A 27,168-nucleotide genomic window follows, 5' to 3' on the forward strand; every position below is an offset into this window, starting at 1 on the left:
AAAATTGACATTTTTAAAGTGATCACATTATGTAAATTATAGCTATTTAAACTTTATTTCACATTTTTGTTAGAAAAATCATATTGAATCAGGTTTAAATAGTTCTTATATGCATAAATTGATGATGATAAAAAAATTAAAAAAATTCAGGGACTTTTTTGAAAAATATATTAGCCAGTTAAGTATTTATTGACTACTCTTTAGCCTCTCCTCTAAATTAAGAGTCTTGCAGTGTACCCCAGATAGGACAAACGAACATTTATTTAATATTCTATAGCAACAGGTTACTAGTTTGGACTTTTAAAGATGAATTCTGGAATGTTAATGCAAATTATGGTACGAAAAAGCAAAACATTTGTACAGTTTATTAGTAATACAGCTACAAACAATTTTAAAAAACAATACACTTAAAAATAAAATTTTCATTTTTTAAATAAAATTCACCTAGGCCGGCAATGTAATTCATTAAATCAATTTTGGAAGCAAAGGGTTTGATACCAATATCCGCAGATACATGAAATAGCCTAGTATAGTCTAGGAGACGGCCTGGGTTACTGTTCTGCGATGTAATGTGGGGAGTGGATACTATAAATTTATAATGCGACCAGAGTAGTTTGCTACCTTTGGTAGTATAGCAACGTATTGTATTTTCAAATTTGAGTTCATTGTTATTTCACAGATTTCTAAGTGAAGAACCAGACACTGACACACCTTCAGACACACACATAAATATTTACAAAGTTAACGATAAGTTGCATCTAGGTCTCTTTCACCCTTCAAAATTACTAACAATATTAAAACATGGTAACACAGTTTTAACAGACTTCCTACAATACGTTCTAGCAGTCGTTTATCACTACAGCCAAATTTGGAGATGTTTACTCATCCTCTGTGATTGGTGAGCAGCCAGAGAAGAAGCTGGTATTACTGTTACACAGTGCTTTCTTCTTTTTCTTCAATATGGAATTCTGGTTTTCTTGTGAGTCAACAGCAGTTGGAGCTCCTGAGGTAATACATGGTTTGCGCTGGAGCTTCATAGACAGTACCTGGCCAATATCACTAATCTCGCGCAGCACCTTAGGAGGCAATGCAGAGAATGGCATTAAATGATCTTTCTTTAGTGGCAGTAATATTACTAAACATGTGTACATGGTGAAGGGTGATCGCAACATGCAATATTTCTAAATTTCACAAATAAAAATCATGCAAAGGCATTTAAAATAAAAAATATGTTGAAAAAGTTTATAAAAGTAGTATTTTGGTTGATTAACGTAGTCAGCAGACACCAATTAAAGTGGCAATTGTAGGCTCATCATTCCTGATCAAAGCCTGATGAGATTTGATATGAAGTGGTGGAAGTGTGTAGTTTGCAGCATGTGAGGTCACTGATTGCTGGCGGAGCATATCAACAGGCTTTGCACTGCTACCTGGCTGTTCAGCACCGATTGTCAACAACCAGGGTCTTGCGATTTGGGAATACACATGCAAAGTAGTTTAATATGCTTTTTATAGCTACCCACCCACAAACAAACAAATCAACCAACCCACCCATGTTTTCTTTTTTGGATCTGCAGAACCACTGCCATTTTTCAATACCTTTTTGGTGGGAGTGACACAGGGAGGTGTGAAAAATGATCCTCCAGCAGTCACATCTCCTGGGTAGTCAATCTTGATGGAGTTCTCAGAATCCCGGGACTGATCCTCACTATTTGTATCATCCTGCAGGTGGGTGGAAGAGAATGTTTTATTGAATCCAGACAAAGTTCTATAAATTAAGCTGAATTGTCCAGAGAACATAAGCTTATGTCTAAAATAATTATTTGATTGACTTTATGGTGTAATTAAAAACACTACCAACTGACTTGATTGATGGCAACTACGCCATAATATTCTGGAGCAGGAAATAGGGCCATGGAGTGTGTATTTGGGGATAAAACAGCATTATAGTGGAGACTAATTTTTTATCAGAAAATTAATAGGTGGCAATCCGGAATAATACTATATACTAACCATATAGTTGACTTTATCTTTATTAGAATCTTGGTTCAAAAGGAGACTAAATGTAAAGAATATTGTACTTCCCGTAAACTATTTCTCTGAATCTGTTTGGGGGGATACTGCTGTACCTTGGGGGTATAAAGGCATTAGTGCTCAAGCAGGACACAATTACACTTCAGACTTGTTGGTTCCAGACTTCTCCCTCACTATGCACCACATAGCCCCATCTAGTGTGCCACAGACTGACTTAACCATATGTCACGAGACTTTCTTAAAATATGTACCTTTATAGCTTAACTATGTATTAATTACTCACAAGATCATAGTTCCAAAAGCCATGCCATGAAATCTAGATGGGACAAGTCCTGATGGATAAAGAGGACTTGATTCAGCAGATGACTTTTGAGAAGCAGATACAACAGACACTAGAATGTAGTTCAGAGTGCCATCCAAGTATCCTTTTAATGATACCTCCAGATCGAGTTCTTGTAAAATAGCAACACAATTTGTTGTCTAGTTAAGAGGCCACAATGTCGAGCTATGGCTGTCCCCAGCTTCCGTTTTTTTTTTGCTTAGAACTTCTGGGTGAAAGAAGCAGTCTCCAGTGTGGATGGTCTGGCAACTGAGGACATCTGCAATCCAAATGTCCACTCCCAAATTGTTGACTGACAAAATGGTTGGGACATCATTCTGCCCCATGCATCTTCCAGGATGTTTTTCTTGCACAGCCAAATGACTCTTCGTTCCTTCTTGGTGGTGATTGATGTAAGCTACCTCCATCATTTTGTCTGAACTAAATGCTACTGATTCGCCCAAGAAAGCCTGGACATCGATAGGAAGTGACATTTCTTCCGTAGACCAAAGGCCCTAAAGTTGAAGGGTTAAAGTCACCACTCATCCATGGTCTCCATAGTCCAAAACATCATTAGGGGCATTTTTTCCCATATGGGATTGGTCGAGTCTAGGAAGACAGACAAATGATCTGGGACACAAGGAGAGTGGAAAGGTGTATATACACGTAAAGATTTTCTGTCCAACCATCCAACTAGTTGATTGCTGATTTGTTGGAATGAAAATCTGGTAAGCAAATGACAATTTGCTCCCAAATGCCGGAAAATGGACAAAAACTGTTTGTTAAATGTTTGATCTAAACAATTTGTTCAAACTTGTCTGAACGACCATTTTCGTCTGTATTCTGGCATTTAGGATCAAATTGCTGATCATTAGTTACTCCCATACGTTACCAGATTTTCATTCCAATCAACTAGTTGGATGGTTGGACAGAAATTCTTTTCGTGTGTACCCAGCCTTAGTTTTCAGTCGTTTGGCAAAGATCTCCAGCTATCAAGGTCTTGAATGAAAGTAGGCAAACTACTCATAGGAACTTCAATCTGGGCAGAATGGAAGAGCGACAGTGATCTGAACCAGGAAAGGGACAGAATTTTCTCCTTCAGCAGAAAAAAAAAAAAAAAAAGTCAGCTGATCATATGCGGAGCCAGACTTAGACTGGACTCTGGGTAATTGACTATCCAACCATGGAACTCCAGGGTCTGTGCTAAAAGGTTCAAGTGGATCTAAACAAAAGAAACAAACAAACAAACAAAAACAAACAAACAAAAAAAAAAATCGCTCAAAGTTTGTTTGACAAGGATATCTTCCAGGTATGGAATTACTGTCACCCCCTTGGTTTGTAAGAGTTGTGATGACAGCCAATCGCCACAGTGAAAATTCTGAGTGCTGTGGCCAAGTCAAAAGAATGTGCTTGGAATTGAAAGAATTCAGAATCCTCTCCAAACCCGAGGAGTCTGTGAAGGGCCTTCCATATGGGAATATAGAAGTCTTAGATATGTAGAAACAAGGAACTCATCCTTGTTTATGACTGAATAAACCTTTATCCATAATTTCTCCATTCGCAGATACAGGCATAGGTTTAGGAAGGGTTTGAAAATTCCATACAGTTTCTGAACAACACTAGGCTTCTCCTTCTGCTCTTGATAGAGTGATAATTATCCCATGTTTTGAGAGATTTAATGACCACCAATAGGGCTGCACTGTTCACTGGGTCTCGTGGAACTGGAGTTCTCTTTATTTTGGGGAGGGAGCTAGACCGGCAAGGTCCAGTCTCAGACCACTAATGTAGCCACAGAAGACTTGATGCAGTGGTCTCAGAAGCATAGCAGATAGGCCCCTGCCACAAAAGAGACTGGGTGGGATGAGTTCCCATAATGCAGGTGGTTTATCCTTGGCACTTGCCTGACCAGACCTGTCTCCCTTTGAGAGAGCCCCTCTGGGGAAGGGGGGGGGGGGGAGAAGATATATTTGTCCCCTTGCAAAGGAACCTCTCCCCCTTCAAGATTGCCAAAAGGACTTGGCGCTTTCAGCCTTAGAGTTTGGGTGTATTAAACTGGAAGAAATTTACTTTTTCCTCCATGACTTGTGTTTAGCTCTAGCACAGAAAGCACTGTACCGATAAACAGTAACACCTTTAGGCTCTTTTCGAATTCTGTAATCGCGTCTAAGGAAAACAAAGTGACCCAGGCCAGCATCAAGGACATCTCCACTGAAGTATTCTAAACATTTTTTGTATAATGTATCAATTACAGCAATTGAGCACTGGGCAATCCTGCTTGTGATGTGATACTTTAGAATAGGACAATGGAAACATCCACTTTAAGTGGAATATTAGAGTACAATTGTCCACTTCAAGCAAGGGATTGTTGATATGGAAGGTGCGCTAAACAAAATGCTTATCAGGCTTCACCCCAGCAGTTTCACAAGCTGAGGTTATAAAAAAAAATAACTTATTATTTAGCATGGAAGATTGTGAAGTTTTTTGTAAGTTTAAAACTTACCTAAACAAAATTAAATCTACAAATTCTAAGTCCTCCCCCTTCTCATGAGAGGAGGGGACAGCGTCTGAATCACCCAAAAGGAGAACCTGAGTGGACCCCTGGCATTTTCTATAAAGAGGAGAAATCTTAGTAAGTTCCCATTCAAGAATGATTTTCGGCCTAGTGGTATCTGGGATGAAGTAACTATTACCATAGTTGTTCACCTACCACCGGTTGGACTGGCCTCTTGGTCAGCTTTACAGTGGACAGTTTCAAAGAACTGGCCCACTCTTACTCAGCCCAGTCAGCTATATAAGTGGCAGACACAGACCCTGTACCCCAGGTTCACACGTTACACATAGGGGTCTTTTTCTGAGCGTCCATTAGGGAAATTAGCCTTGCATGTTGAGCAAATAAACCACTGGACAAATTTTCCTCTGGCAGCCTGGACTATTAAGTCACTTTGTCCTACAAAATGTAGTAAATAAACATATTTAAAGTATATCTTTTTTTTTAATGATATTTATAGATATCAATATATGGCAAAAATAGAATTTACATATATGAGGGTGGTACAATAAGGTAACAAGACCTCCCGTGTGTGTAATGTTCTCTATTTCATTATAAAAGTCCCACCAGGCCAGAACAGGTAGACCACTGCTTCCCCTCATAGCCATTAGACTGCGCCTCATCAGTAATTCTGTCCCAATATCAGTTGTAAGATGGTGGAAACATGGTCATACATTGAGGTGTGGAGCCAGATTTCTGCATCTAAAGGGCACAGCAGCATCTGAAATTTACTGCCAACTTGTTGAGGTGTACGGTGATATCATATCACGGAAACAGGTTTGGTGTGGTACACTGCCTTTAATAACGGAAGGGACAGACGTTCACGACGAGCAGAGATCTGGCTGGCCAAGCACAACCACCACAGATGACAATTAGTGCAGCATTGAAAGTCTGATTCAGGACAGACTCATTCGAGGTAGTGATATTGCTGACGAAATGAACATCTCAGTGAGTACTGTATCTCTCCTGTTCGGGATGTCAGTGGCATTCCATGTCCACATCAACTACATGGAACGCCACTGACATCCCGGTCAGGAGAGATACCCAGGGACAAAGGGGTGCACCACAACGCCGCGTATATGCGGGAAGCCGCTTTTCACAGAGGACATAAGGTACCTACAGAGATTGTAATAGGATTGTAAGACATTCATACTAACTGTGGCAACACTGCAGAAAGAACTCTTATTCCCCATCTGGCACCATATATAACGGCATGTGCACTCTAGACAGGACAGCATGAGAACACATTGTTCATTGTCCAAAGCTGGTACATTAAAATTAATATTGATTGAAGAATATTTGTTTATTACTATTATATAAATAAATTACCATCAGCTCAGAATAATTTCTAGTTATCCATCTATGCACCACATATAGTGAAGGGTAGAGTGCAGCTAGAAACTTTTAATCTGTACAGGAAAGTGTTTATGCTAGGTACCGAACCAATAGGATGGGATTGCCTCTCATGCACTTGACGCAGTACCATGAGGAGGGAGTGCAGTTCCTACAGTGTAATGTTGCAGACAATGAAAAGTGAGTGCATCATGTTACACTGGAGACGAAGCAAGCATCCATGGCATGGAAACACGCATCGTCCCCACTTACAAAGAAATTCAAAACTCCATCAGCAAAGGTGGTCGTGGCAACTGTGTTTTGGAACCACAAGGGCGTGCTTCTTGTTGATTTCCTCACCAAGGGAGATGCTCTGAATGCGGTCTGCTATTTTGTATTCTTTGTATTGCTGCACGATAATGCCAGGCCACACAGACAACCACAAGCATGAGTTTTTACGGCCCTACCATTGGGAGGTACTGGACCATCCTCCCAGATCAGTCCTGACCTGTCACCGAGTGATTTCCATCTCTTTGGACCATTGAAGATGTGAGTGGAAGGCGAATCGACACATTGAAGTTCAGCAAGTCGTCATGTCCTGGCTTCAGGTGCTTGACACAAATTTCTTCTATGCTGGTATAGATGCCTTCGTGTAACGTTGGAACAAATGTTTAGTATGGTGACTAAGGTGAAAAAATAATCTGTACCAAGGCCATACTATTGATTATGTGTGTATATAGACAAGTTGAATAAATGTATGCAATGAGAGGCCGCCTTATTTATTGATCCACCCTCGTATCGATATAGCTTTTAAAAAATATATATCTGGTCAACAGAAAAACTGCTAAGGAAACGATTTAAAATGTGAAGTCCAAAAGGAATTTAAAGAAAATAAAAAATCTTGCAAAAACTCTGACAGGTAGAATTCCATAGTACACAGAGAACTCTGGCTTGAAAAGGCGTTTTATAACCCACAGGGCACATTAACAGTGTGTGAGAGTGACAGGAGCAGCAGCAGCACCAGAGAGGAAGCTGCGAGGTGAATTTTGGCAGGAATCTGCAAAAGCTGCCAAGGAGGATTCCTTCCACAGGGAGTAACTCATTCCTCTACAAATAGAATACAGTGGGGGCTTACCTCAAGATTAAACCACCAGCCTTTGATTTTTTTTTTTTTTTGGAATGGAGATTACCCCCAATTGTCCTCAGGTGGGAACAGCAGCACTCCTTTTCTATTAATGGAACTTATACTTTCATTATGGGCTCTTCGTTTCAGAGGGAACCTAGCGGACCACTTACAAAATCCATCTCCACTATATATGGGTGAATGACTGGGACAGCTGAGTATAAACTCTGCTTTACCTCTCAGAGCATGGTTCATGATACAAGCCACAGATCTCCGGTCCCAGTTCACTTTGTGGGCCGGGTGACCTGAACAGCTGGGAGCCCATTGACAGAGAGCCGGGAGCAGCAGAACTGCAGCTATCAGCACCAGAGCCCGCACTCTAATTGCAGGCATGTAGTTGAACATCTGTACATGCTAATGTAGTGAATAAAAAAAAACCCTACAAAAACTGCCCTACTTCAAGGAGGTAATATAAAAAAAATTAAATCTTTCCGGGGAGGGGTATAGAAGGGGAGGAGTCAGACTAACAAGTCTGTAGTGTAGTTGTGCCCTGCTCCAGCCCTCTGTACCCCAGGGTACAAGTGCCCCAAAATATGGAACAAAAGTAGGAGGAGTGTATGTTTTCAAGAGCAATGTTTAAAACTATTTGTTAAACATATAATCTAATATACTGGTCTCATTTTACATTTCTGCATGCCTCCAATTTTAAATCCATTTCACCCAAACCCAACAAGTACTGTGTCAGACATTGCTGCTGATGTTTACAGTAATAACCAGAATTGTCTGACTCACCGAGAAGCCGTCTCTGTTACGGCATTTGGAAGGGTCACATAAACAATCCTCTGAGCAGTTCTGCTTCTTTTTCCTACAGCGGCACATTTTATTTCCACAATGACCTTTGCAAGAGCACTGTGGTAAAAAGAGCAAAAAAACATACAAATCAAGTAAACACAATCAAGTAAACAACCCAGAATAAATCTAATGCAACTCAAATAAATCTTCGGCCCGTCTCCCCTCAGGTACTGCACTTCTTTCCAGGTGGGTTGTGACCTGCTCCGGTGGCGCATTCAGTTCTCTGCAATGCTATCAGCAACAGAGTCTGTCTAACACCACGCACGGAGCGGCGTCCCCCACTCTTCGCTGTTCTTTCCATCTGAGTTTTCCTTAGTCACTCTCTCTCATCCCAGTGTCCTCTCATGGAAGACCCTGGACAGCAGAAGGGACTAGGTACTTTTCTCCGTACTTACTCACCTTCATGATTTCTGATACACATAAGTCATATTCGATATAATTCAATTGATATGAGATGACCTAGGATTGTGCACAAACGCTTGCTTATTTGTTTATTTATCAAACTATGCTGGCTTACAATGTGCATAAACCATTTATGAATGACATCAGTTGTTATGTGTACCTCTGGTGATAGACCATTCGGGATATAAATACTGAGAGAATAATCTTATGTAAACTGTATAAAACATCTTTTTTGTATTTCGGGGGAGACTACTATCCCTAGAGCTCTGCCTCAATATTTTATATGTATTAGTACACTACTGCAATATCCAGGCATTTATTAGATTAATCTCAGATTGGATACTTGGTTGCAGCAATATATGGTAGTAGTTGGACATATGAGGAAGTACTGTATCTGGGGAGTTAGTTAGTAGATACGTTTTTGTTACGTGTATTCCACACATATATATCCATACTAACTATGACCGAAGTTATATTACTATCAGACATTTATTGTTAAGATATCAATAATTATTATTTGTACTATTCTTGCCTATAGCCATTCTGCTTGATCCTGCTATACAATATCCATCAAGATTTATAAATGATTTTATAAGCAGTTATCACATAATTTATGTTAATCCTGTATTTAGAGAGGTTATTTTATGTAACTGTATTTTATTATTGTATAAGGGAGCCTTACTAGATATCTTTATCTTTATAATATAGCATATAAATCCCAATCTTTTAGTGGAATATCAATAAAAATCATGTTTTAAAATCACAATTATTCATATTAAAAAAAAAAAAAAAAAAAAAGAGCCCCACGAAGGAATTACTATACTGATAGTTGGTTATTCCAATTATTGTTATTTTTTTGAGGATTTTGGTACTTCCCAGTAAAATCCCTTTCTCCGATTCCACTGGGGACACTAGAGCTTAAGACACTGGGGAATAGACAGTTGGATGAGTGGAGCTGGCACTTTAAATTTGTAAGTGTGAGAACTCCTCCCCCTCTATCCCCCAGAAGCCCCAGTTTTAGAATTGGAGCAAGAGGAGACTGAACAGAATCAAACTGAGAAGGAATCAAACAAGGACGGCTAAGGCAGAATAGAAACATACATAACAGAATGTATACAACATGTGTAACAGAACACAATAGCAGGTAAAGCAGTGCTGGGAGGAGGGCGTCCAATGTCCCCTGTGGAATCGGAGAAAGGGATTTTAGTGATAAGTAGCCAAATCCTATTTTCTCCTTCATTCACCAGGGGACACTGGAGCTTAAAACACTGGGGACGTCCCAAAGTTTTACTCCCCTGGATGGGAGAGCCCTGAAAAACCTGCAAAAACCCTGTAACCAAAATGCGGACCTTGGACCACAGACCTGCACGTAAACTAAATTGCTGAGGTGCCATGACGGGGAGCCCAAGACGACCCACCGCTGAGCACAGAATACAAAAACCGGCAAAGGCTGGACTAGCAACATACACCGGTCGGATGGCCAGATGGATCCATGTGGTAACATCTGCAAGGAAATAGACCAAGCACGTTTAGCAGCAGCAAAAATAACAAAACAGGAATCTGACTGCAATAACGCTGCAATACGGGCCACCTAAATCCAAAGAGCCCGCACAAATTCCACGGTGAGGGAAGACAGCCATCAGACAGCAGAATCCCCAATGGGCTGGTAGATGTGGAAGGCCGAAACCACCTAAGACGACTGTCTGGAACAGAGTTCCGCACGGATATCATGAAAAAGAGATAAGGAGGCTGACCGACCAGAGAGCTTCAGAGAAAATCGGAGGAACAGCAAAATTAGGTTAAGAGCCAATGGAGATGAAGGCGAGACAACGGAGACTGTAGTAGGAGCACCCCCTGAAGAAACGATTGAATCTCAGGGTAAAAAAAGGCAAGGCGGCACTGAAAAAAAGAAAATTGACTATTCCGAGATCTAACCCGTGAGAGAACCAAGGCATAATACAGCATCCAGGTCCCAATGAGGAAGAAAAAAGGGACGGGAGAACGGAAAACAGTGGTGGGGAAAAAATCCCCACACTCTTCCCACCAGATCACATAAGAACATCAGTGGCGATGATAATGAGCTGACGTAACCGGCTTGCGAGTCCTGAACACTGTGGAAACCAGAGTCTGGAACACCGCTACGTCTAAGATAGCGGTCTCAACAGCCACGTCAACAATGCAGCCGCTGTAAGACAGGGTACAGTATACAAACAGACCTAGAAGCAGGAGGTCTGGGTGAAAAAGTTGTAGCCAGGGATACCAGACGAGGAGCTGTTGGAGATACGAGCACCTGGCCTGGCGAGCCAGTTCGGAGCCACTAAAACTGTGTCCACCTCTCACCTGACATGCTGAAGACTAGAAGGGAAAAAAAGATGGAATAGGAACGCAAGATCGTACCTACAAACACTGTCTGAGTGCCTACCGCCAGAGTACGAGTCGGCGACATGGAGTAGTACCGAGGAACCAGGTAACACTGCCTGGAGGCCCTGAGATGTATGTTTGGCCTGCCCAGCCTACTGCCCAGCTGAGGGTCCCAGTCTTGAAGATGAAGGTCCTGATGACTTAGAAATTCGGAAGCCCAGGTTTCCACTCCTGGAAGAACATGGGGGACTGTACTGTAGGGGTGTGAATAGCCCATATTACCATACACATCCATACAGGACGGACTATCTATCTATCAAAGTCCGGCACTCAAAATAACATGGTTACTTAGCTGGTTGCCCCCACTGAGTTGATGAGATATACGATTCTGCAAAGTGTGGCACTCCACGCAATAAACACACAGGAGACGGCTTGTAGAAAACGGTTAACGTTTCAACAATGCATCAGCATTTTCGTCAGAACAAATTCACAGTGTAAAAAGCATACCTTATATACATAAGCATAATCACCCAGTGATAATCAGCATGCTTGCTAAGGCGTGACCACACGCCCAAACTCCAGCAGCTCCCTAATAACGTCATCACGTCGCTCCATGTGTGACACATTCCCATAACCATGGTAACACAGTAACAAAGTACACAGACTATGTATAGATATATACACACACACACATATATATATACATATATATATATATATATACATATACATACATACATACATACATATACACATACATATACACTTGATTTACTACCACGGCCCCCTAGAGAAAACAAATTAACCCACAAAAGGGATGAATTTCACTCATATAAATACTATTATCCTACACATTAGGTTTTACCACTTGCATGGCACTGGGTCTCATCGTTTTTACACATTGGGAGTATACGATATGTCCTCTTAATTAAATTGTTATTAAGGAATCCGGTAGGTTTCCTTCTCATTAAATAAACAGGGATGTTTATTATATCCTTGGAATAAATGTACTTATAATAATAAAAGGTACAATATTGTCCATTATACAGTAGGTTACATTTATTGGTTGGGAAACATCAGTCAAATTGTTCCAGTAAAAATGTTATAAGAACTACTTAGTATGTACGGATCCTTTTTTCCTAATGAATATATTGAAAATTAACATTAGCTCCCTATAAGGTAGAATATTCTTAATTTTTCTATAAAACTTTTGAGAGCCATTTTTTGGGCTCTTCCCAACCAAGGGCCAGAAAATAAACTATTATTGAGGGTGTATTTAGACCCAATCACTACAATATAAAGGGTTATAAAAACCACCTGGTATGTACTTAATTTATCATGAATTTACTTCAGTCATTTAAGGGAGGGGACGCTCCTATGCAGAGAGGCGAATTTGGCACCCAAATGAAGCATCCTGGGAGGCAAATCTATCAAAGGCATAAAACTTCAGAAATGCATGGACAGGGGACCACGTGGCCGCCTTACAAAGCTGTTCAGCAGAAGCGCCACGGCGAGCTGCCCACGAAGGACCTACAGAGCGAGTAGAGTGAGCAGTAACAGTAGCTGGTACAGGTAGGCTTGCCTGCGTGTAAGCCTGTGAGATAGTCAAGCGAAGCCAGTTAGCCAATGTTTGTTTGTTGGCTGGCCATCCCTTCTTGTGAAATTCGAAGAGCACAAATAAGGAGTCTGATCTCCGAAGGGAACTGGTACGGTCCACGTATATCCTGAGGGCACGGACCACATCCAAGGAGGCCTCACCTGCCGATAGGTTTGGTGATTAAAATCCAAAGCACATATGTCCTGATGGAATATCAGACATGGGGAGCGACAGGAGAGCGCCCCTAAATCTGACACCCTTCTCGCGGACGCCATAGCCAGAAAAAAAAAAAAAAGTCTTCGCTGTTAGCCACTTCAGTTCCACAGAATCCAGGGGTTCAAACAGAGGACCCTGGAGGGCACGAAACACTACTGTCAAATCCCATGGAGCCACTGGAGGGACAAAGGGAGGTTGTATACGGAAGAAATCCTGGAGGAAGGTGTGGACATCCGGAAGTGGAGCAAGTCTATGCTGGAACCAAATGGATAGAGCAGAGACATGCACTTTCAGTGAGGCCAGGTGGAATCAAAGATCCAATCCAGCTTGAAGGAAGGCCAGAACTCTGGAAATCCTAAATACCTGGGGGTCGTAGCTTCTGGTACGACACCATTGGAAATATGTATGCCCCACACTGTGGTAGATCCGAGCAGAGGCTGGCTTACGCGCTCTCAGCATAGTTTTGACTACAGAGCTAGAGAATCCTTTGGACCTCAGGAGAGATGTCTCAAGAGCAACGCCGTCAAAGACAGATGACCCAGGTCCGGGTAAAGGTAAGGACCCTAAGACAACAGGTCCGGTCGTTGAGGGAGCAGGAACAGAGTGTCGATGGAGAGACTCCGAAGCTCTGAGTACCAATGATGTCTGGGCCAAGCTGGAGCCACCAGCAGGACAGTGCTTCAGTCTTGTTTGAACTTCTGAAGAACTCAAGGAAGAAGGGAGACTGGAGTGGATAGGTATGCAAACTTTAAGGACCACTTCACTGATAATGCATCTACAAAGGTTGCCTTGGCATCGCTTGTTCTGGACCCGTACACCGGCAGCTTGTAATTGTGTCGGGAGGCCATGACGTCCACCTCTGGGAGGCCCCATCTGCTCACTAGGAGTTGAAAAATCTCGTGGTGAAGAGACCATTCCCCGGGATGCACGTCGTAACGGCCGAGGAAGTCTGCTTCACAATTGAGCAATCCTGGAATGAACACTGCAGAGATGGTCAGGAGGTGACCCTCGGCCCATGTCGGAATGAGTGACACTTCTGTCATTGCTGCCTGACTTAGCGTGCCTCCTTGATGGTTGATGTAAGCCACTGTTGTGGCATTGTCGGACTGTACCTGTACAAGTTTTCCGTGAAGTATGTTCTTGGCCAGTATGAAGGCCCTGTAGACAGCTCGAAGTTCCAATATGTTGATTGGCAGGGTTGATTCTACCGATGTCCAGCAACCCTGAAAGGAGTGTGGGTCGGTCACAGCGCCCCAGCCACGGAGAATGGCGTCCGTGGCTAGGAGTACCCGGTCCGGGATCCAAAAAGGGCTACCCTTGGTTAGATGAGATGTCTGTAGTCACCAAAAGAGGGACAGACGCACCTCCAAAGAGAGTACCATTGTCTGAACTTTGATCCAATGGGTAACCTGTTCCACCTGGAGGGGATCAGCCTTTGCAAAAGCCTGGAATGGAACTAAGCATACTCCACTATGTTGAAGGTGGACACCATGGATCCCAGAACTGCATTGCTGAGTGGATCGACAGCTGGCAACTGTGGAGACATCTGCACACTCGTAGTTGAAGTGTGGATATCTAGCCTGATGTCAGAAAGATTCTCTGATCCTGAGAATCCAGCAGGGCTCCCAGATGAATCATTCTGTGAGGGATTCAGGGAGGACTTTTTCCAGTTGATTAACCATCCATGCTTGTGAAGGAAAGCAATTGATACTTTTTGTAAACCTGCCCCAGTACAGAAGGATAGATGTTATCTGCCACCTACACCTTTACGGGTGTGAGCTCTTAGGTGGACCTCATGTGGTAGGTGCAGGTTATTCAAAACGATGACCATACGCGTTTCGTCCACATACAGGACTTCATCAGAGGTAAATACTTTAAAAATGCAATTGTATTTATCACCAAATGTTTTTTTTTTTTTTTACAGTGTATAACAGATATATCCATAGTCATGCACTGTAATCTTGATTAATATTTATGCAACATGAAGACAGAAGAGAAGGTTCATATAAAGGAACACAAATTCCACATATATTGATTACTGCGCTAGGTTTTTGAGAAAAACGATTTTAAACACAATGGTTATAATTCTGCTCTCTAGTAGGAAAGCATGAGGCTTGTTTAATAAATCATTAATCTGATTTATTATGAGTATAAAAAAATGTGAGCACTTCTAAAAAGAGGAATACTTCACATAAAAACAAATGACATATCAAGAATATTAAAAGTGAAACAATGTTTCTTAGTATATCATAAATCCAAGCCACAACTAATTTGTTGCAATAAAAAAGCAGCTTAGTTTTTTTTTTGTAGATAACGAATCCACTATCAGCACCGCCGTGGAATATGGATTTGATCAATCAATGCAGTCTCTGATTCAAATGCATGTGTGTGGAAACATGCTAATTGAATACATTGCCATGTACTGGTGCTCCGTGTATACTGGTGTCCCAATGATAATCTTGTGGATGTCGGTTTACCTTAATAATAAATGTCCTTCACTATATAGTGACTGCCGATCCACTGCTCAGCGAGGCCACGCTACGGCATGTTTCCTCTGGGTAATCCCTTAATTAAACTTGTGGCCGACAGTAGGTAGAAGTACCCCGGCAATGTAAAGCAGCAGTGTATGACAAGCGCTGCTGTGAGTGTGTAGCGGCTAGAGTGATCTCTAGTCAGCTGCTTCCCGTATAGCCGCTGCTGATCCCAGCGTGTAGCGGCTCTGATGCAGGTACTCCGGACATCCTCCACAGCAATAGTGATTAGAGATAGCAGGGTAATCGGGTAACAGTTGAAGTAGTGGCTGGAAAACACCTTGGACTGGAGGCTGACGTCAATGCGTTTCGTCCTTTGCATACACCGGGACTTTCTCAAGACATGGCAATGTATTTATTCAATTAGCATGTTTGCATGACAGGAGTCTTTTGAAATTGTACCCTCAATGTTTAAGATTAAGCTATTTAAGCACACTATACTCGCTTAGGAATGATTTGATGATAGGTCAGCCAGCACAGTGTGCTAGGCACTTTATGTGTTGTGCCACACTGCCAACACATTAATGAGAGCCACAGCAGGAAGTCCACCTCTCCATACGAGTGGGGTTGTGGAAATACAGTGATGCCGCTAAGCACCGTCCCCAACCCCGTTCTTAAGTCGCTTCTTGTCTGGGCTCCGATGGCACCAGATTGACGTCCTGCAGCTACTGCAGGGCCTTTCCCTTTTACAGTGTCTCTCACCCCTCTCTGGCTATATCTCAGGCTGCGCTTGTAACATCCTGTTGGTGATCCCCTGTTGGAAGGGATCAGAGCTCTCTTCAGAGCTGCTGCTGGTGTTATTCTCCCCTCTGTATAGCTCTGGTGCAGGGGAGGGGACTTGAACCCGCAGCCTGTCAGCCGTTCCTCCTTAAAATGAAAGACATACTGCCACACGCAGCGCCTCAAGAATAAACGCTGTCCATATAAAACACAAGTGCAGGGAGCATGCTTGGGAAACTACTAGCAGCGCTGGAGGCGGATGATTGGGGGGGGGGGGGGGCGGCAGGCGGAGAGGCCGCAGGTTATTCCATCTCAGTCCCCTGCTAGTCAGGTCCTGCTGTGGGCAGAAGTGACATGGACACATCCTCTATATTAGGTTGTGGCATGTCCCTTCCCTGAACTGGTGTCAGGGTGCCTGGGACCCAGACTCACTCTATAATAGTGGTGGTGGGTCTCCTGATGCATCCATATAGCAGGCTGACAGATGCAGCTGTCAGCCTGCCCTCAACGCTTGTGAGGAAGCTATGAAATAAAAATAAAATACAGTAAAAATACTAAGTTTGGGCTGGGCTCAGCCCAAAGTGGCCGCTCCCTTGAGGCACAATTCTAAAACTGGGGCTTCTGGGGGAGAAGGCACTCACACTTCTAAAGTTAAAGTGCCAGCTCCGCTCATCCACCAGTCTATACCCCAGTATCTTAAGCTCCAGTGTCCCCTGGTGGATGATGGAGAAAAAGTATGTATACATTAGTATGGGGAGAGTGGCAGTATGAGATTCTCACTAGCATCTCTCCCGCCTCCAAGCAGACAAAAGAAGTTGTCAAACATGACTTTTTATGCTGGATATTTAAAAAAGGCAATGCTTTTGCGATATGGCTTGCTAGTAGCAGTATTGCCTTTTTAAATATTGGGAATAAACTCGATCAGAAGTGCCAGGTTTTACAACCCGACGCTTCGTAAATCAAATAATTTTTCCTCTGCTCACCCCACTTGAAAGTTTCTTCGATTTGTCATTTTGGCCAGGAATCCAGTTTTTGTCACTTGTATCTTCTTCAGACTCTTCAGATGCAGATAACAAGTCTTCTAAGATCACTGTGGCAGTTCTCGCAGTTGTGCGGCGTAAATTTCTAGGCTGAAAATCAAGATAAGTATTACAATTCACTGCCACATTCTCCCACAACTGAGAAAAATATTTTTAAAAGTGGCTTACCTTTGGAGGGACAAAATCAAAGGGAGAATCTGGGGAGCTTATCACACATAAGTCAGATACTGCACTGTACATCTTTTTCCCACTTGCCACTTGAAGAAGTGCCAGTTTCTAAACAAAAACAAACACTATAAATATATAACACTGTAGAGGTGTAATAGTCTGATAAAAGCAGTAATAATTAAAGGACTATCCAAAAATCAACCATGCTGATCTCGTTTGACATCACTCACAACAATGTTTTCATTTACCTGTTTACACAAATCATTTTCCTGAATGAGTTGTTGATTTTTTTCACATAGTTCCTTCATCTTCTCTATTTCTTCATCCTAGAAAAACAAATGAAAATATACAGAATTCAAAGGAATATTATAAACACTTTCAAGCCAGGCAGTATATAGTTCTTTAGTTCTTTTACCACATACAGTCTTGGCAGCTACTGAAAAGGTAATTTACTGGTATGCTAACCACACAAGTGCAAATTGCACTGGAGAACACAGGATTTATGTACTTTGGTGGGCAAATCAGACTTTGGGGATTCAGAGGCTCCTTCATGACACTGGCAATTTAGAAAACATCACCCCCTCTATCTCTCCACCTGCTGGACCAGACACATCCCAATGAAAATTAGACTTAATTTAAGAAGAAAAATTCAGTTATTTCATATACCCAATTAGGGGACACAGGCAATTGGATGTCCCAATGCTGCCCCTCTAGAGCACAGGTTCTCAAACTCTGTCCTCGGGATCCCAAACAGTGCATGTTTTCAATGTCTCCTCACAGAATCACAAGTGAAATAATTAACTCCACCTGTGGATCTTTTAAAATGTGTCAGTGAGTAATGAATACACCTGCTGGGTGACATGGAAAAAGTGACCTGTGTGGGGTCTTGAGGACAGAGTTTGAGAACCTCTGCTCTAGAGGGTATGCTCATAACATAGTGGAGCGTATCACATTAATACAAAAAGTGACATCATTAGACACAAACATTGAACCTGTATAAAATCAAAAAGTATGAAAGATGAACAAAGCAACTACACTGTCAGAAAAACCCATCTCTTGCTATTTATGGTTTCGGTAGTCACAACATTAATGTAAAATTAGGTAAACAGGGATAAAAAAAACAAAAACGGTCCGAATTACCAGATTCTTCTTTATATGAAGTCACCACAACCAATCCATCTTTATTTTTAGAGTTTCTGTACCACGTGCTTCTGAGCCAGTCCAATGCCACTTAAGAGCACATTAGACCCTCCTACATGGCAACATTGAAACTTGAAGGAAAAGATAAATCAATTGAAACGGTGTGGCTCGGTGGCCATTGGGGGTAGACGCATATCCCGGAGGCTCCGAGATATTGATCTTATTATACCAGGTTTGGTCTACATATTTCAGCCCCTACGACCCCTAAGCGCCTCCCGCTGGTATTTGGTGCTTGTGGACACCCGAAGGTTGAAGCTACGGAGCCGGGGAAGTTCTCCTACCTTCTTGCAGGTTGTGGCCTGGTAACCTTCCGGAAGCCGGGGCATCGATTTCGGCGGCGGTACAAGGGACGCGAGCTGATGCTGCCGGCATCATCAGTTTCTCTGATACAACTGCTGACAGACCCCCGGGAGAAGTACTCATCCGACCCCTCTCCTGGCTGTGCACAGGTGTCTGGGGGCTCTTACCCGCGGGTGAAAGCCGCCCGCCATCTTGGATCCATCTCCCTGCCTGGATGCGGTAAGAGCCAGAGTGTGCCCCAGTGAGCGCTGATCACGCCGCTCAACTGCAGTTCCCAGACTAGAGGCTTCTTGCCCTCCTCATGCCCTCCACCTTCAGCTGCTACTGCTCTAGTCTCCTGTGTGTCAGCAGTGGACTGAGCCTGGGTCAGAAAGCCCACAGACCTGCACAAGCTCCTGCTGACTGTTGGGCAGTTATTCCACAGAGACTCTCTCCTCCCCACACAATATTCCACAAATATTGAAAGGATAGCATCTCTATACTCTTCCATACGTGATTCACTGTGATCAATCCTGTCATATTATACAAAAAGCCTCCAGGAGTGTTATGCATTGATTCTATTGTCATCCATATTATCTGCTCCTCTGGCTCCCTCCTGTGGTGAAATTGTGGAGTTTCATCATATATAGTGATTGATATATCTTTTCAACAGTGCCACTTTGTATCCATATATACAGATGATCTGAAGGCCGCGGTCAACTAGCACGGGTTTTCCTTTTCTCTTGTGTTACAAAACTACGCCCAGTCCTGTTCTCTGACATGATGTGACGACATTCCTGATGGCTGCCTAGGCCCATAGGAGGGACGGTGTCTGGCAGTGACCCGACTCTTCTCTAGATCAGCTCTATCAATGGGAATTATCAATAGTTGATCTTTCATGATACGCAGACATGAAAAAAAATACACAATTATAGAAAGCGCTAAAAAATAAAGTAAATCTCTTTGTTATTAAAATTGTGATTTATATTTATCAATCAATCATGAAACATAATAGATTCTAAAAACAGCTAGTAAAACACTTTAAAAGTGATACCGTAAATCAGCTGGCTGCCGATTTGCATAATAAGCAATAAGGACCGATGGATTTATAGTCCAAATTTTATATAGAAATACTGATTCCGGAAAGAATAATAAAGCCCACTCCTTGATGGTAAACTGAAGTCCCGTATATAATTATCCAAATAAGTGATAGCAATATTCCGGAATAGAGATTTGACTCACATATATATTAGATCAAAAAATAGTTCACTTTACCGGCTCAAATGGTAATATAATAAGATTCCATGTGATATAGTTCCAGATAGACTGTTGGAGAATTGATCAGAGTTCCAAATCAAAGCAGATGGCTGGTTAATAGCATCAGCCAAGTTGTAATAAGTGGAGCTATACAGCCAAAGTCTGCCAGCTCTGTATGTACTCACAGCCTCCACCTGTAATTGACTCTCCGCAGTGTCCCGACTTATGTGCCTTACGGATGCAGTAAGAAGCAGGTATCGCCCACCAGGGCTTTTCACTTATGATGCGGTCTCTATGGTCACAAGTGTATCAGATGGCTGGTATCACCCTCAGATGGTTTGCAGAGCAAAGTGTAGCCGGTGTGAACAATCCACAGTCCTTAGGGTTCTATCTATGGAGTGTTCACAAACACTTCTTTTGAAAGCTGCTTGATTGGTTGTTTTTTATTGTTATTTAATTTTATTTAATTTGTGCGCCTGATATATACTTTTATATAATTTAGTATAAAATATTTTTTCATGATATGCACTTATTTCACTTATTAAATTCAGAATGGGGAAGGATAAGAAACCAAAAGGTCCAAGTCTGAAGTTGGTAGTAGAATAGACAACGGCTCTCATCAAGATCTGCAGCAGTTTCTAAAGCCCACTGGCACATCTGCCACAGGGGAGATCTCTGCACCAGCTTCCCCTACTATCTCTTCTTCTCCAGAAAGGAGGTCACTGGGAATTACTCACACTTCTCGTCACGGAAGGTAGAGGCAGAAGAACTAGATCAGTGAAATTCTCTCTCACGTCAGATTACTGCCCACAAAACAAGATTTTCAGTCTCTGGAGACCAAGCTTCAGTCTACTATCTGCCAGAAGGTGGCTACCATTCAAAATCAGACATGGCCGAATTGGCAACAAGGATTGATAGCCTGGAAGATCATAAAGATGCGTCTGCTGATGCTTTACTCCAAGTTACAGATATTCTCTCAACAACATTCAGAGATCCATTCTGTTAAATCGCGTATGGACGACTTGGATAACCGTGGCAGACTCAACAACATCAGAGTAAGAGGCCTACCCGAAGATGTTACTCAGCCCAATCTTACGGATGCACTCACGAAGATATTTGGAGAGATTCTTGGCCTTGATCCTAATAGCGAAATCCTGTTTGATAGGGCACATCGGGCTCTCCGTCAACGAAGTCTACCTACAGACAAACCTCGAGATGTCATCTGCCGCCTTCATTACCATACCCAAAAAGAGGCTATCCTGCAGAAAGTATGCCAGCTTGAAGAGGTTGATTTTAACGGAGATAAAGTTCAGTTGTTTCCCGATCTATCATGGTATACTTTGCAACAAAGGAAATCAGAGACCACCGACGGAACAACTTCACAAGCATTCCCTGAGATATAGATGGGGTTTCCCGTTTAACTTGCAAGTAACTCACAATGGGAAGAATGTTATTCTTCATACTCCAGCAGATCTTCCTCCTTCCTTTTTCACAGCTTTAGGTATAGATCCAGTGGCACAACATGAGTGGGAAACCTTGCATAGCCCTTTGGTGATTCCTTCCCTTCCTTCTGATTGAGAACGTTGATTGAGATCATCCAGACCTCTCTGAACTTAATACATTGCGACCGAAGTCAGAGTCACTGGACGCAAAGTCTCAAACTGTAAAATTTGGTGAATGTACTGTATGTACTGATGACCACGAAGCTGCTTTACATAATTGTGCTATAGAAACCCTGTTCCTTGCTGCCCATGAGGAACCTACTAAATGAGTGGAATGAGCTGATATACTAACTGGAAGAGGCCTATCCGCCCCAATATATGCCTGCTTAAATTGTTGCCTTGATCCATCTAGCAATTACTTGATTAGATGCTGGCCAACCTCTTATTAGCTTCATAAAGAATGAATAATATGAGATATGGTAAAAACTTACCATTGTTATCTCTATATCTACGAAGTCCATAGGGTTCCACAGGATACCTTGGGGTATAGGCGATGGCGGCAGACATCGGGCACCTCAGAGTTAAATTTCAGCTTCCCAGGATGCACTGGGGTCCCTCTCCTATACCCCGCGCCAAGGCATCTCAGTTACGTAACAACCCATAAACCGGAGGAGGAGAAAAAAAGAGAAAGTCTGGAACACACAAGAATCACATTCTCACCAGAAGGAGACGGAAAAACCGGTGACCAGAACAAAGCCCATCTGCAGTACAGGTGCGACAGGGTCGATAGGGTATCCAAAGGAAGCATCCTGAGAGGCGAAGGTGTCAAATGCATACCTCAACAAAAAGGTATGGGGACAGAAGACCATGTGGCTGCCTTGCAAAGCTGAACAGCAGAGGCACCCCGGGGAGCTGCCCACGACGGACCCACAGACCTAGTTGAATGAGCTTTAACCAGTGATCGCGGTGAGCGACAAAATTTGTGGGTCCCAGGGACCCACCACTTTAAAAAAATGGGGTCCTACCTGACCATTTCTGGGTCCCATCATAATTTATGCTTTAGAGCTCCCCATATGCCTCAGACCTCCCCACATGCCCCTAAAATGCAGACCTGATACCCCCAACACCATCAGATATCCCCACAAGCCCCTTAAATGCATGTTTTAATGCCTCCATGATCTTTCAGGTAATATGACTTTCCCCCTGTGCAGTGCCCCCAGGAGAGGTCCCCCTGTGCAGTGCCCCCAGGAGAGGTCCCCCTGTGCAGTGCCCCCAGGAGAGGTCCCCCTGTGCAGTGCCCCCAGGAGAGGTCCCCCTGTGCAGTGCCCCCAGGAGAGGTCCCCCTGTGCAGTGCGCAGTTCAATGAAGGTATCTGCCCTCCTAATAAGTGAGAGAGACCAGGCCATTAGGCCCAAGCCACTAACGGGCAAATAGGTGGGCCCGCTAGTGACCTGGGCCTAATGCCCAAGTCACACCTATTTGGGGGGCATATACCTTCTATTGGGCCTAATGCCCCCTATGTTGCCCGGGCCTTGTGCCCGCCTAGAGACCCACAGGCCTATTGCCTGAATTTATCCCACGGGCCTAGTGCCCGACAACCCTGGTGGTGTAGGAAGGAGTGAAAAAAGACTGGTGGCCCAAGGCCGCCTACCGGTATGGTGGAAGAGGCTGCGGGGGGGAGCTTTGTTCGCTTTTTTGCTTTCCTCCCCCGCAGTCCTCTTCGGTCCTCAGTTTCAGTCTTCTGCCGCTGGCCCGTCCTGTCCAGCAGCACCGCCTCTTCCTTCTTGATCGCGCAGTCTTCTGGCCTCTTGCGCGGCCGCCGGAACTGTTGCCGCGCCGCTCTTCTCTTTGGGAGGTCTCCACTCCTCCCCTCCGCCGACGGACTGATCGTGTTCCCGCTCAGCAGAGTCTATTCAAGACGCAGCGAGTGGGCGGGGCTATGATGCGACGAGCCTCGATTGGCTCATCGCGTCTGCCTCCTATTGGCTGCTGGACCGCGAGCCAAAACTCGCGGCCAGTGCCAAACCACTGCCGCCGCTACTTGGCTTCCGAGCAGCGAGCTCCGCTCAGCTCGCGCCCGGAGCCAAGCTTCTCCCGCTGCCACTGGTGGAAGGGACCAGGCGGTCCCTTCCACCAGGTACCCGCCGCGGTGGCTTACCCGGCGCTGGGAACAAACACTGTCCCAGCGCCGGGCACGGACGCTGTGCCGATGCTGGGATCAGACACTTGATCCCAGCACGGCATTCTGCAGCAGCCAATGAGAGTATCTGACTCTCATTGGCTGCTCTAACAGACAGCGTTGTGTCTGTTACTGCAGGGGGACGCGCTGTGCTGCAGCCAGCTGTCAGGGATTGGCCACAGCGCAGCGCGTCCCCGGGGACTTTAAAAAAGTGGGTTCCCGGCGCCCGATATGGGGTAAAATAGGCGCTATAGCGCGTATTTGCGAACACTGAACATAATGCAGACAAACAGCAATATAACTAGAATATAACTAGAAAACAAAGACTGGCAGGTAAGCAGCAGTGGGTGGGCGTCCAGTGTCCCCTGTGTTTCGGAGAAATGGATTTACCGGTAAATACCAAAATCCTGTTTTCTCCTTCATCCACCGGGGGACACTGGAGCTCAAGACACTGGGGACATCCCAAAGCCTGCCTCCAGTGTGGGACAGTGCAGAGAAACCTGCAACACCCTTCGGCCAAAACTTGAATCAGAACCTATAAAAAAAATTTGTACAGATGCTCACGTAGTGGCACAGCAAAGCTGACACACAGAAGCACCGCTGCACGCAGCCCAAGAATTACCCACGGAGGGCGTAGAATGCGCAGAGATTGACACAGGCGGAAGCCGAGCATGAGCAAGGTAAGCCTGACTAATGACCAAACTGATCCATCTGGCCAAAGTCTGCTTAGAAAAGCCACATCATAAAGGACAAAAAAGACATCAGACGTGCAAACCCACTGTACGGGCAACATAGATGCGGAGGGCCCCAACCGCATCCAGGGAGTGGGAAGCTCCAGAGGAATCCAACAAAACAGGGACAACAATTGGTTGACTTATGTGGAAAAGAGACACCACTTTTGGCAAAAAGGAAGGAAGCGTGCGAAGCTCAGCCCGATCCTCGTGAAGAATAAGGTAGTGAGAACGACAAGATAACGCACCTCACCAAAGCCACATCCAACAAAAGAACCAACTTCCAGGACAGAAATGTTAAATTCCACCTTGCTCAATAGTTCACACACAGCTGACTGGAGTAAAGCCAGAACGAGATTGTGGTCCCACGGGAAAGAAGGTGGAACAAAGGGTGGCTGGATCCAGGACCACCCCCTTAAAAAGGTCCGGACTTCCGAAAGCAGGGCCGAGCGACGCTGAAAAAAAAAATATGGATAAGGCAGAAACCTGCACCTTCAGCATCGAGGCCTATTTGAAGGTAAAGGAGTAGACGGGGGAAGTTGGTAGGAAGGAAGTGGAAGAGGAACCACACCCCTCACACCAGGCTACATAGGATTTCCATATCCGGTGGTAATAGGTGGACGGAACCCTTTTACGAGCTCGTAGCATAGTGGGAATACCCTCCTGCGGAATACCCGGTCTTAAGATGGCAGTTTCAACAGCCACATCATCAAACATAGCCGTTGTAAAACAGGGTACACGAACGGACCCTGTTGAAGATCCAATCGTTGAGGTAGCGGCCATGGATCGTCCGTCAGAAACAGCAGATTGTAGCACAAAGCACGACGGGGCCAGTCCAGAGCTTGATGCGCTTGAGAACTCACGGTTGGAAAGGAAGTAACAGCACGTCTGCCCCTACTGCCGCAGGATCCTGGAGCAGTAGAGAGGCTGCAGGGACCAGGACTTCCAAGTGTGTTTTCTGCCCACTGTAGGATGCAGCTGGACTCACGCATCCCCCGAGCTTAAGGACATTGATCGGCTGGCGGGCTTCCTGGTGAGACTATCGCCCCTGGAATAGGTTATCCAATAACACTGCTCCCCATCCACGAAGAGTGGTCTCCACAGTCAACAGGACCCAGGTTCAAATGCCGAAGCAGCAATCTGCCACGAGGTGGTCTGCCTGGAGCCACCAGATCAGAGAAATGCAGGCCTGGGTTGATAACCTCACTAGACTCTGCATCTGAATATGTGACTGGAACGGCCTGGAATGAAATCCGACGTACTGGATGGTTTCGAAGGCGGCCACCATCTTCCACAAAAGGCGGATACAAAGATGCACAGACAACAGTCTTTGTTTGAGAACCATCCAACTCGGAGGAACAGCCATTCTAGGAAAGTGTCCAGAATCCTCCCCAGGAACTGATAACGCTGCAACGGCACCAGTTGGGACTTCTGGAAGTTGACTATCCAACCATGCTGGATGAGGACTTGATGTGAGAGACCCCTTTTCCAGGAGGCTTTCCGCCGACGGAGCCTTCATGAGCAGGATGTAAGGTCACACCCTGAGAATGAGATGAGCAATCACCGCCATCACCTTGGGAGCAGACTACATTCCGAAGAGCAAGGCCCAAAACTGAAAATGAGCCTCCTTGATGGCAAACTGAAGGAATGCCTGGTGCGATTCCCAAATTGGAATGTCTAGTGATACCAGAAACTCCACCTCTTCCAGACAGAATGAAGGGATTTCCAACCTGTGTAATGGTAGACAGTGAATTAAGGATTTTAGATTCAAAATGGGCCTGTCTGATCCATCCGGTTACAGGGCCACAAACAGATTCAAGTAGAATCCCTAAAGGTGCTAGACACTAGACAATTCGCTGTATGAGCGATATCATCTAGTGTTTCCCTGGCAGGTGCGTGCTCAATGTCGTTAACGACATTGAGCACAAACACTGAACGATATCCTGAACAATATCATTCAGTGCCGTGCTCCCTCCCTCATTCCTGAACATGCAACAACCTGACAACATCGTCAGGTTGGCCTGCATGTTTGGGCAATGAACGACAAAGACTAACGACCTGCGGGAGCACGCATCGTTAGTCGTTATTGTTCTTGCGTACATACTGGACGATATAGTGAAGGAATGAACGATAATGTTCAGTCGTTTAAAATATCGCCCAGTGTGTACGCAGCTTTAGCCTGTTTGAGTGAACAGGAATCAGGACTTCGGAGGCCAGGAGCCTGTTGCAAAACTGTTTTTGTGGATCGACTGGGAGCGGTGTAAAGAAAAAACAAACTGGTGGAGGAAAGGAAAACTATCTAGTAACAGGGGGATACAAGATTGCAAACCCAAGTGTCAGAACAAGTCTGAAACCAAACCTCCCTGAACCGCAGCAGATATAAACTCGCATCACATTGTAATTCTTTTACTTCATTTCAGGTGTAGTTTCTTTCTATTTCTAATATGGTATCTTATCTCTAATAGTAATCCTAATCACTGTCATAGCTATAGGGGAGTCTCCCAAGGCAACCCATGTTTCATACCATTCAGATTACTCAAAACAATTATGCAATTGTATTATTATAGATACAGGTAATGAATAAATCCTTCCCAGACTTCAAACAGCCTCTCAATATACTTATCTGCTGCTTTTGCTGTATAGACACAGACTCTCACTCAGGCCAACAGCGCAGTAACAAATATCAAGAACATAGAAAACAAACTGCATTTTAGAGAAGTGCTAGACTGAAAGTACAGAATGGAAGAGAGCATAAAGAGGAACAGCGGTATATCCAAAAAATACAGGCATCCCCCACCACCTCAAGGAACTCACAGTCCCTATGGGTGATCTGTCTTTAT

At 44.1% G+C, this 27,168-nt stretch overlaps 1 protein-coding gene across 1 annotated transcript in view; it reads right to left on the minus strand.

The window, feature by feature from the left end:
- Window positions 1-350: 350 nt before the first annotated feature.
- The window catches only part of KIF4A (kinesin family member 4A), a 105,369-nt gene continuing 78,551 nt past the window's right edge, over window positions 351-27,168 (minus strand). The window contains exons 26-31 of the mRNA XM_088444992.1: window positions 17,489-17,566; window positions 17,241-17,348; window positions 17,016-17,162; window positions 8,146-8,262; window positions 1,597-1,719; window positions 351-1,076 (exon numbers count right to left, since the gene is read on the minus strand). Of these exons, the coding sequence (XP_088301118.1) occupies window positions 879-1,076; window positions 1,597-1,719; window positions 8,146-8,262; window positions 17,016-17,162; window positions 17,241-17,348; window positions 17,489-17,566 (771 nt within the window). The 3' untranslated portion in view covers window positions 351-878. The remainder of the gene's footprint in view (window positions 1,077-1,596; window positions 1,720-8,145; window positions 8,263-17,015; window positions 17,163-17,240; window positions 17,349-17,488; window positions 17,567-27,168) is intronic.

This window comes from Taudactylus pleione, unplaced genomic scaffold, assembly GCF_031769625.1.
Source record: "Taudactylus pleione unplaced genomic scaffold, aTauple2 ptg000375l, whole genome shotgun sequence".
Taxonomy (NCBI): domain Eukaryota; kingdom Metazoa; phylum Chordata; class Amphibia; order Anura; family Myobatrachidae; genus Taudactylus; species Taudactylus pleione.